The sequence below is a fragment of the Lepus europaeus genome, chromosome 14, assembly GCF_033115175.1.
Source record: "Lepus europaeus isolate LE1 chromosome 14, mLepTim1.pri, whole genome shotgun sequence".
NCBI lineage: Eukaryota > Metazoa > Chordata > Mammalia > Lagomorpha > Leporidae > Lepus > Lepus europaeus.
In genome coordinates, this window is record NC_084840.1 from 29,538,034 (window position 1) to 29,550,304 (window position 12,271).

Genomic DNA, 12,271 nt, shown 5'->3' on the forward strand with positions numbered 1-12,271 from the left:
GGTCTTCAGAGAGTTCAGGGACAATGTATATTATGAAAAAAAACCCACTCAAGGATTTTAAAATGTTTTACACGAAATAAACTTGTCTTTTCATTCCATTTTTCCATGAACATTTTGAAGTCATTTGGTAGGTGTGAAAACATCGTCAGGGTTCAAGTCTTACTTAGATGCTCATAATGTTTTTCTGTTATTCTGGAAGCTTGGTGACTATCTTGAGTAATCTTCTTCTTAATATTCTGCCCCAAACTGCATAATTTGCTCAATTGAAAATATGGCAGAAACTGTCCCGGTGAGGAGGATAAAGGAGTCTGTTCTTTGTGTCCAACAACAGAAACAGCGACAGCGGTCAACTTCCATCTTTTAGTTAAGCGCTGGTTAACAATGCACTAGTTAACAAGCTCTCCTCTTCTGCGTCTGTCTGAGGCTGAGGTCTAAGATATGTGCACAGGCACACAAAGTATTGTGAAGCTTCGTTTAGAAAACACTGCTGTCCGTGGCACGCAAGAGAATTAGAATAAAGCACTGGACAGGGCTGTTCTCCCTGGAAAACTTCCAGAGGAGACCATGCTTTTGACATTACAGAGATAAGGAAGAGAGTTTTCAAGACACTTTCTATTTCCATACGAGTTCTTTTGTATGCTGGGTTGCCTGCCATTATGTTTATGTAATTCTGACAGTGTTCTTAATGACACACTAACAGATTGTAAAACACGCTGCTGGCATTTACTTGTTTTTTATATTTTTAAAACAATGTCCTTCATGTAACAGTAGTTAAGCGCGGCAGAAGGACATCATTAGAGCCATGGTTAAACTGTAATTTACACCATTAGGAAGGCAGGAGCAATTTTTATTGCCTGGCAATTTTCTTGCTGAAATATTTGGACCATATGGCTCAATTTGTGTAATAACCTTAATTTCTGCACCCTTCAGGTCTGCCTCCATCTCCCACGGAATGGTAAAATGCGCTTTAGCAGAAAAGGCAACTGTCTATACTTAGAGAGTTGAGATTAATAACATGTCACGTCCTGTTTTTGGTGAAGGAATTCGAACAGCAGCCAGATGGTATCTCTACAAATAACTGTCAGGGGTCTTGATCTAATCAATACAATGTATTAATACATCTCCCTTTGCTGTTTCTCGAGGGGCCGGTGCACAACATCTGGAAAGAGTGGGGGGGCCGCCAAGTCGAAAGCCGATTCTTTTCAGAATCAAACTGAGCCCAATTAATTTTTCATGTATCCTTGATAACTGTTTCATAATGAGCTATGCGTCTTGACGGATTTGGGGTTGGCAGAGCACGCTGCCCCTGCTTTCCATCCCCATTCAGTCCGCTTATAGAAACCAACCCATTAATCAAGCTATCTGGCATAAAACCTGAATCTCAGCTCAGCAAGAGATCAATAACCATCCTAAAAAAACACAGACCCAGCCACTAATGGGCACAGGTATCCAGCCATGACATTAGTAATTGCTTTAGCAAAAATAAAACTCTGTATCATAATCACCCAATAGGAACTTAGACGATAAAATTCATTACTTGTGTCTTGTCAAAAAGTAACATTTACATCTGTTAAAAATATACTGTAATTTTACTATCTAGACATAATCATTATCTTTCAGAGTTAGACAATGCACCTTTCTGAATGGATTGAAACTCTCTGATTTTGTAATGTGAATATTTAATAATCCAAGTATCATATAAAATGTTTAAAAATGAGTTATTACACTTATTTTAAATTCAGAGTACCTAAGGGGCTCCTTAACACAATCTTTAGCCTGGCCACAGATGACACACAGTGAGCCAGCTCTTCTTTACTCGGGTGTGATGTCAGAAACCTCAGATTCCCTTATATTCTTTGCCTGGCTTAGTGGCAAGATTTACAATTCAACTCATAAATTTTCACCACTTTCCCAAGTGCATGGTTTCATTTCAAATCCTCACTCTTTTATCAAATTCAAGCTACTTATTTCACTTTTCAGTTAGCAAATCTGTTTTGGCTTGGCAGGGATTTTTGCAATTTGGTTCCTTCTGAAAGAAAGACCCAAAGACTTTGTGGAGAGGAATTCAGAGCCAAGGTGGGGAGATGGAGGAAACCCATTTACTGCTCGGTAAAACATCCCTTATTGGCTCTTCGACAACAGGTGGAAACCTGTTTGGTCCCTATGAGAGTCTGAGATTTTGATCAGAAAAAATTCCTGGGAAGTGCTGCCAAAAAGATAGTCATTCATTGGCTGATCATCTGATCAAACCCTGCCAGGATGATAGAAAGGTCTAAAGAATCATCCAGGAACTTTAAGGCGATGTCGCATTCATCTTTTCTGACAGCATGACTAAGAATCATGATGCCAGTGTTTGTTATGTCAGTTTACAGTTCCATAGGATGAGTGCTGGGGTGGGATTGGGATCTTCTAGGCATTTTTAAGTATTTATAAGTACAGCCAATGACTGCACAATCAAGTAACTACTCATTATGTTGTAATTTGTCTCTTTTCTTATTCTCCTCCAAGAATACACACGTCTCAGACAGAAGAGATTATTTCTCCTTTGTTTGTATCTTTGTAATTTCTGGGTAAGGGGATTCTCAAAAGAGAAAGATGATGAGCAACTGATTAGTGGAAGAGTCTCATAATATTTCTTGGTTTTGATTTTGACATTACATTTGATATATCTTGGTCCTCGGTTGCAAATTACTTGCAATTTTCATATATTCATGAAACTTCAGAGAAGCAATAGCTCAGGTTTTCAACTTTCATTTTGTTTGGTGATGTCCAGTGCGGATAAACAGAAAACACGCTGACAACGGAGCCTTTGCATGGGGTTGCATAACATCAGGCAACAATACTATTTGACAATAGAAAAACATAACAAAATGAGATCTCAGATTTGGGATCCAAAACACACGACATACAGAATATTCAATATGTTTGATTCATTGTCAAAATATTTAATCTATAAAATTTAAATGTTGTGTGACAAAGAGAGAAGACAGATGCTGCTCTGGGGCCTCCGGGTTCTTAGACGGGGTCAACAATGTTAGCAATTCCAGCTAGTAATATCCAGGTAAAGCACTAACAAGATGTTTCACCTTAAAAATTATATTGAGATAAAAAGATTCATTTGCAAACCCATCACATATGTATTCACAGGTGGTGGGTGTGGGTCATTGCATTTGGATTAAAAAGCAAATGTCTCTCTCTACATGAGAGGTCACCAGCTTGTTCAAGGCAAAGTCTTTTCACTGTTCAGTATAATTAGAATATTCCAACAGTGGTTTCAGTAATTTAAAAATCACAGTATTGTTGTAATATTTTTCTAGGCTTCAGGAGCTCACAATTGTTTGGCCCAATCAAATCTGGGAACACTAGAGAAGTTATCACCCATCAAGGTAATTACTTTCAAGTTGAAATAATTACTCTATCAATGTTAATGGTCTTTCAACTTCAATAAAGCACTCACCTGCCGATAATCACAGCTAACCTCTTGCTCTAATGCAATTCCCTCTCTATTTAGGAGGTTATATTACAGCCGTTACAGTGGTCACTTGTCCTGAACAGCTGCTGAATTTCACTTTGATCGGCTGTGAACCATAAAAAAATTGGTCATCTGTGTATGATTTCCCCCTCACCCATAAGCCCTTGCAGAGCTAAGAAGATGATCTCTTGGCTGTAATAGGGTACTTCAGGGGCGGCCATCTTGTCTCTGGCAGTGGCTACTTTCCACTTGTGACAAGAGCAGAGTAGTTCAATTAACTTCTGCCCTTCACTGCCATTTACAGCTTGCTGTCTCTGCTAAATGGCATGTATTCTAAATTTATGACCTAGACCTGTTGGTGTGTGGACTAGTTCATTTTTCTTTGATACATTTTTGACAAGGTTCTGTGGGCTTCCTGGCTATCTCAGTAGGCTCCTTGTAACTTGGTTAAAGGCCAGAAAATATCAGCATACCTGACCTACAGGTTAAATGGTCTCCCTGCCAATTGCCCCTCATGTTTTGATGATAGGCTACCATTTGGCATAGGAGAAGTATGGGTACACGCAATTTGGAAGAATCTATGATTTGAGAAGCAGGTGTGTGCATGCGTGTGTGGCCAAAGACCTCTTGCTCTGCAATTATGATCTCAGATCTGAGGGAATGGGCAGAGTCCTGCGAGTAGGCTGGTAAGCAGAGCTCCATGGAGAGTGGAAATCTGAGGAAAGAGGACTCTTAAAGGGGCAGATGTGATACGTTACTCTAGGGGGTGAGGGCAAGATGGGATAGTATTAAAACTCAGAGAGACAAAAAAAGTATGTTCTTGCTCCAGGCAACTTTGAAAAGAAATAGAACCTAATTCTGCACTTGGGGAATGACTTGGAAATTGACTGTGTAACAGGAGGAAACATTTCAACACACAAGCTCAAAATTTGTTGCAAGCTGGGAAACACCTAAAATATAAAAACAAGGTTTTTTACTCATGATCAAATTAGTACAATTGCCTTATAGACACCACAACTTCATCTACATTTGTTAATTTCTTGGTTTCTATTATTTCAAATAACAGGGACTCTAATGTTTTACAGTCTTTATATTGCCACTTATAGAGCTTTATACATGCATTAGTTTATTGGCCATTTCAAAAGCCCCGTGAGCTATGTAACACTTTAATTCAGGCTTGACTATAAAGGACAGGGCATGCTCATTCCAGAAACAGAAGACAACTTGTGTGAAGACCCTCATGTGGACTTCAAGCAAAAGGATTCAAGACATAGTTTGGGGGCCAGCACTGTGGCACAATGGGTTAAGCTGCTGCCTGTAATGCCAGCATCCAAATGGACGCTGGTTTGAGTCCTGGCTGTTCCACTTCCCATCCAGCTCAATGCGTATGTGCCAGGGAAAGCAGTGGAAGACAGTCCAAGTCCTTGGCCCTTGTACCCACATGGGAGACCCATATGAAGTTCCTGGTTCCTGGTTTTGGCCTGGCCCAGCCCCAGCTTTTGTGGCTATTTGGAAAATAAATCAATGGGTAGGAAACTCTCTCTCTCGCTCTTGCTCTCTCTTTCTCTTACTCTTTCAAATAAATAAAATAAATCTTTTAAAAAGGACACAGTTTGAAAGTAGAATTGATAGGATATAGTGAAGAATTGGATGTGGAAGTAAGGAAGAGGAAGTGCTCAAAGATGACCAGGCTTGAACAACTAGAAAGATAATGGAACCATTTAATTATATAACAGGATGTAAATTGGGACCATATTCATCTTGAGGAATAACAGCTTAGAAAAACCAAGATAATTTTGGAACTGCTAGACATATCACTGCAGGATTTCTGGAAGGAATCAGTTCTATGCTTTCAAGCCCCATCTTCCTCTGATTCATATAAACAACTCACATAAGAGAACATCTGAATTTATGAGAAGCAAATCAAAATGGGAATTTGGTGGAGAAATGAGATCTTTGATTATCTCCTTCCTTCTTAGGCAAGAGATGGGGGGTTTCTTCATGCCCCATCTCAAGGCATATAGGAGATACCCAAGAGAACCACTTGAAGAAATTGGGGGTGTCACAAGGAAAGTGAGAAGGTCAGTTTACAGGAGGCTTCTTACTAAGCTGGAGATTTAAGAGCAACTTTGAAGAAGCCACTAGGTGGAGAAATGTCTTGTGAGATCCATATGTTATCTCAGAATGCTGGGAAGATGGCTTAACTCCAAAGCTGATGTCTGCTTCTTATTCAATGGTTTGGAAGTTGGGAGAATGGCTGAGTTTCACTCAGCATGGTAGGTCATGAAGAGAAGATACAATTGAACAAGCTATTGTTTTTCTGATTGATACATCACGTTTTCTGCAGGCCTTGTGAATTCTAAGAAAAAAATGGGTTTTTGTCAGTGGGGTAGGACTTGAGACAAACTGCTTGTCTAGAAGAGGGGACTCCAGAAATAAGAGGGATTATGGGGTAGATCCCTAGGGCAGTAATGAGTAGGCATATACTGAATCACCCATAGAGTTTATTGTCTGCATTAGGGAACTGTGAAGCATGGGATTTTTGATGTTAATATAATCCACAAAGGGCTCGCGCCATGGCTTAACAGGCTAATCCTCCACCTTGCGGTGCCGGCACACCGGGTTCTAGTCCCGGTTGGGGCACTGGATTCTATCCCGGTTGCCCCTCTTCCAGTCCAGCTCTCTGTTATGGCCCGGGAAGGCAGTGGAGGATGGCCCAAGTCCTTGGGCTCTGCACCCGCATGGGAGACCAGGAGAAGCACCTGGCTCCTGGCTTTGGATCAGCACGATGCGCTGGCCACAGCGGCCATTGGAGGGTGAACCAATGGCAAAAAGGAAGACCTTTCTCTCTCTCTCTCTCTCACTATCCACTCTGTAAAAAAAAAAATAATAATAATAATCCACAAAGAAAAGCCCATGAGGCATTTGCACCACAGAAAACAATGGTACATGGATTAGAACTTATTGAACAAAGCTCTTTCCTTTTTGTCTAATTTTCTCCTTTCTTTGCCATGATTTGGGAAAATCAGTTAGAGGAAACTGAAGAAGAAGAAAAATGAATCTCTCTTTCTTCCCACTATATTTCTCTAAACACAAACCAGACTTTGATTTAGATTGGATTTAAAAAATATACCTGAAATAGTCTTGATTACCAGCATTGAGTTGGTTCTTGAACTCAAAGTGACTGGAAGATTACTTATGGGACCTGCCTTAGATTTTGTTGATTGGTGAGCAAGGGAAGGAGCTTTTTGGAATAAAATAGCTGAAGAAAAATAAAGCTCTTTCAACAAAGTAGTTAAATGGAATTCAAAAAGACTTACACAGCTTTTGTGTCCAATGATATAGAGCACAAAGTGGATCTCCAAGATGTATTCAAGACTGGTAGGGTATTATTAGAGAAAGGAATCAAGATTATTTAAGGCTAGCAGATGAAAAGTGAATGTCAAACCAAATACATTGTTACAATAAAAGAATGAGTTTCACTAACAAGAATTCATTGCTTTGTGTGTCATCTACCTATCCATGCTTTATATTTTTTATATAACACAAAGAATGACACAGTTATAACAGATGAAAATCTTAGCTTTTAGAACTGATACAGATAATATGGTAATTTGTTACCATTTTTTCACATTACAAAGACAGTGATGAAAGGAGAACTTGTGGAGAACCATATCACCCAGGACATTTCTGTTGCTTAACAAATGGGTCTGCGCAGGGAAGGCTGAGAACCCATTACTTTTTAAGAACTACAACTAAGTTAAGAGTTTATGTAAAGAGCAGTAATATCTTCTGCTTTAACAAGCCAAAATGAAGATGGGATTAAAAATGAATGCATCAATTTACTCACGGACTCTCCATAACATGCCAATTTTGAAGTATGTCATATATATATGTATATATATATATATATATATATATGTATATTGCTATGTATCTACTTAGTAGAAAGGGATTGTATACAATCACATGAGGAAATTTTGAATATCTCTTCCTTGACATTTGAAAGGGAATCTGGCAACTAGAATCTAGAAACTGGAGTTTGTTCTTCTGGATTTTATTTCCAGATTAGAAGCCAACTTTTAGTGACCCATATAATTTGCTTACCCCTCAGCACCTTATGCTTGATTCTACACTCAGGATGAAGTACCATCAGTCTTTCAGGGCATGGGGCAAACGTATGATCTGGGCTTGATGTTTTATAACGGTGTGGGGCAAGCAAGGATATATTCAGAGCACAGACTAACAGGTAAGCCACCTTTGCCTTTAAATCCCAAGTTATTTCTGCCAGTGCGATGGCAGGTGCCAGTGAGAAAAAGCAAACAAACCCGAATGGTGGTAGCAGTATCGCCAGCCTCGCCAGGAGTGTTCCCTGTAAATACCACCATGGAACTCTTGCATGCCAAGCAAGGCTAAATACAGCTTCTCTCCTGACACTGCACAATTCATCACAGAGCTAATTGGGAAGGGAGTTTAAGGACTTCTAACTAAAGCCTATTTTCATTACTGGAGGGTTTTGGTCTGAAGAGACCCTAAGAATCTTGATGGCTCTCTCTTCTTCTTAGAAGGACCTACTTCGACCCAAAGGAGATAACTTTTCAAGAGGTTGAGATAGAAGCTAGTGATGCATTAAAACCCACACTCTTTCCATTTTTTGTCACCTGCTGCCTCTGCTGCTGCTGCTGTTGCTCCTGCCAACACATACGCTTCTCACCCCCATGGAGGGCCCCCACTGCCAGTTCTCCATCCACTGCCACCACCAGCAGGATTCATGCCTCCATTGCACCTGTTTTATGTGGCTCTCCCAGCAACATCCACCTGTCTATAAACAACTCTGAGGGGAGCTTGTGATGGCACCATATCATAGGCAATTTATTGGTGGCCCCTTGTGCAGAGATGAGAGCCCAATAAACAGGGGACTAAGCGCGGGATATTAAGAATACCTCCTGCAAGTCTAAAAGATTAAATCACAATGCTGCAATCCTGGGGCTGAACCCCACACATCCGTAACTGAAAGTGTATTTCCTTTGCTCTGAGAATTTCAGCCAGAATAATCAATGAACAAAAGCATGAAACACTTCCTAAAGAAGGCACAGAAAAAAAAAGAGACAGTGAAGCCATTTAGCCATTGTAGAAATTAGAGTTAAAGAAAGTAGATCCAGGCAGGTATTTAGAGAGAGATTTAAAAAGGAGTCATGGAAACATGAGCAGCAAAAACTCAGCAGCAAGAAGCTTCAAAATGCAGAATTCCCAGCAGTGATAGCCCTTGCCTCAGACTGCATTCTTCTCTTCCCCACAGCCTCTGTTCTACTGAAAGGCCTGGTCTCACAGTAGACTTAACAGCTCAGTTAAGTATAGTATTGAATATTGGCATATTGCATGTAGTACTCAATGACTATTTGCCAAGTTTGACTGAATTGTCAATAGAGTGTTTTCCACCCTGAGGGCCCACTTCACCAGAGTAGACAAGCCACGCTCTTCTGAACAGGAAAGGATAGAAGGAGCGGTTTGATTCAGATAAAATGAACACTCTTCCCTGAGGAGATGTGTAGCAGACTGGAGAAGCAGGGGAATCTCTTTCCCTAGACATCTTTCAGAAGGGTTGTACGCAGTCTCTACATGGGGAATGTTGGAATGGTTCAGAATTCAAAGATAATAGTTTATTTTTCTGATACACACATGAGAGGTCTTCAAAAGTTAATGGAAGGGGCTGGCGCTGTGGCGCAACAGGTTAAAGCCCTGGCCTGAAGTGCCGGCATCCCATATGAGCACCAGTTCTAGTCCTGGCTGCTCCTCTTCCGATCTAGCTCTTTGCTATGGCCTGGGAAAGCAGTGGAAGATGGCCTGGGTGCTTGGGCCCCCGCACCCATGTGGAAGACCTGGAGGAAGCTCCTGGCTCCTGGCTTCGGATAGGCACAATTCTGGCCATTGCAGTCATCTGGGGAGTGAACCAACAGATGGGAAATCTTCTCTCTGTCTCTACCTCTTTCTGTAACTCTGTCTTTCAAATAAATAAAATAAATCTTTTAAAAAAAGTTAATGGAAAACGTGTATTATAAAAAACCAAGCATGGATTTCAAACTGTTTCACCAAAACTTATTCTTTAATTCCATTTCCCACAGACTTTTCAAAGCACCCTCAAATACATGTTGAGAAATAGGATGCAGAAGAAAAATTAGTTCTTGGTTGTGCTGGCCATTTTCTTCAGCATTGTAAGGAATGATCTTTAGAAAAATGGAAGAGTATGGCAGGACTAGGTTGAAAATGCAAACTGTCAGGGAAGGCCCCCACACAAAGGTCCTGTGAAGCTTATAGTGCTGGGCTGTAGGGTTACCTCACTTCTAGGAACTTTTTAGTGTGATAAAAGCAGAGCCTAGCAGATTAAATAAAGGATAGAGTTCATGGACTCATCAGATACTTTAAATCTTGTGTTTTACAATGAAACCAGCTATAAAGAGATGACTTGTAAGGTCTTCCACAAGGGAATTCCAACAGAACTGTTTGGGGAGATTAAATGATTAGGTTCATACCCCTGGAAGCCATATTTTAATAGATTCGAGGTTTAATCATTGCAACTCTGGTGCTTTCGATAAAAGCATATTTAAATTAAGGTGTCTTATTCAGAAAGCTATTATCAAGGGTGTTTCTACATTTTCACAAAAAAATTTTCCTTTAAGGATGAAAGTTTTAACATGAGTTCCAAGGAAATGGTAAGAATCAGCAAGTTTTTCTGTAAATCAACTAAGAAAGATCTTCTACACCAGAGAACATAGCTTCTAATGTTTATATAAAGGATCTAGAAGCAGTAACATGAGAGATCCTGGTATGTAAAGGTAATTTATAACAAATAGCAAAGTAAAAATTCCAAAGTAAATAAGAAATGCTTTCTTTCATATTATCTTTTCATTCATGTATTGCTTATTTTTAATCATATGAAAAAAATTAAACCTGAGTGATAAAACATTGTATTTTATTTATTTAAAATGATTTTTTCCAGATTTCACTATATTTTCTCAGTATAGCTACACTGACAAATGTTATACTTTGTGAGATAACCTTAATGTAAATTGGACTTCATAGATTTTTGAAGCATACATAATTGATTTTTTATAAAAAATGCATCATGCTGCCTATTCCTTTTCTTATTGAGAATTTTTCATATTTAATAATGTCTTCTCACATTTTGAAACTCATACAAGGGGTCTTCAAAAAGTTTATGGAAATTGCATGTTATCTTTTACCTATATTTATCTACCAACTTTTAAAAACACCATTGTATTTATTTCATTCTTTGCACCATAAAAGTTTGAGGCCTTCCCACCAATCTTCTAGAACAACCTCCTAAAGTTTTGTCTAATGTTTTTGCTACTGAACCTTATTCCCTTTTTACTGTAGCCTAAGACTAATAGGAAGAGTTTGGCATGCAACTCCCAATATAGCAGATCTTTGAGGCTGTAAACCACCACTTGTCTTTGTGAGAAATTCTCATCTATGCAATATTATAAAAGAGAACATTGTCTGAGACAAGGACCATCATGCTTCTGTTTCTCCCATAGAACATCAGCCTAGACTGGGCATGAAGAAAGCTCTCAAGAGAAACCAGATAAACTGAACTAAATTATTTTATGGATCAGAGGGGGCCAATATATGACTTTTTACAGTGTTTGTGGCTTTAATACTACACACACACATATGTATATATATGCTTTGAGAAAGTAGAAAATTAAGTATTCTGATTTTATCTTAACCTCATCCTCATAAGGTATAGATGGACACACTGAATTATTCTCACTGAATGCGTATGGAAAGATGGGATGGAAATGAGTCAAAGAAAGATTAACTTATTTGCCAGAGGTAGTTCAAAATAATTATAGTTCTCAAACAAGTCCCCAGTATTCCTCATACCCAGTTGAGCATCTTAACCCTAAGACCACTTTGCTTCTTTACATATGTGAAAGACTTTCATATATTTAAGCCCCAAGTGAAGAAAAATGACATCAGTTAAGAAAATGAGTTTTACATATTAACCAGACAACGTGAATCTTGGTGAATTTTTTGCTAAGGACTTACCATCACCGTGAAAGCATGCATGGTGGAGCTGTGAAATGTTGGGTCATCTGGTCTCTCTTGGTAGACCACACGGTACTTGGAGATAACACCATTGGGAGATTCTGGCTTTGTCCAGTTCAGCAGCACTGAATGAGCACTGGTGGGTTGGGCCCAAGGGGCTGGCAGAGCTTGTGGTGGGGCTTCCAGAGTCTGGACTGATGACCACAGACTTTGTACTGTGCCCTTGGAGTTCTGGGCACTGACCCGGTATTCATAGAATGTGAAAGGTCTCAGGGTATCTGAAGTATCGGTCACCTCCAGGGCTCCTTCTGACCACACAAACAAAAGAGTTTCTTCTTCAATGCCAGCATGACGTCTGAAAGAAAACCAGGCAGGCAACCAGTCACAGTGCACCCTTCAAAACAAGTTTGCAGGTGGAGTGAGAAAGTGCTTTCTGGAAGAATTTGTTATAAACCCAACTTCTCAACGATTCTCCTTGGTGTCACGATGAAGAAAGCCAGATGGAAGAAGAAACCAGAAGCCTGATCCAATATTATTTTTAAATACTTGATTGTAAATAAATAAATAAATAAATATATATATATATATATATTTGATCAGTTATGTAAGAATGCATATGCTTCACAGAAAAAAGGAAGTGCAGAAGAAATGTAATATATCTAAAAAGAAAACATCACCCATAATCACATTTTGTTGTATTACCTTTCAGATTTTTTTCCTTAAAAAACA

General features: G+C 39.3%; 1 protein-coding gene across 1 annotated transcript in view; it reads right to left on the reverse strand.

Annotated features, from left to right (window-relative positions):
* The window catches only part of USH2A (usherin), an 855,126-nt gene that overhangs the window by 95,193 nt on the left and 747,662 nt on the right, over positions 1-12,271 (reverse strand). The window contains exon 60 of the mRNA XM_062211324.1: positions 11,543-11,897. Coding sequence (XP_062067308.1) covers positions 11,543-11,897 — 355 coding nt within the window. The remainder of the gene's footprint in view (positions 1-11,542; positions 11,898-12,271) is intronic.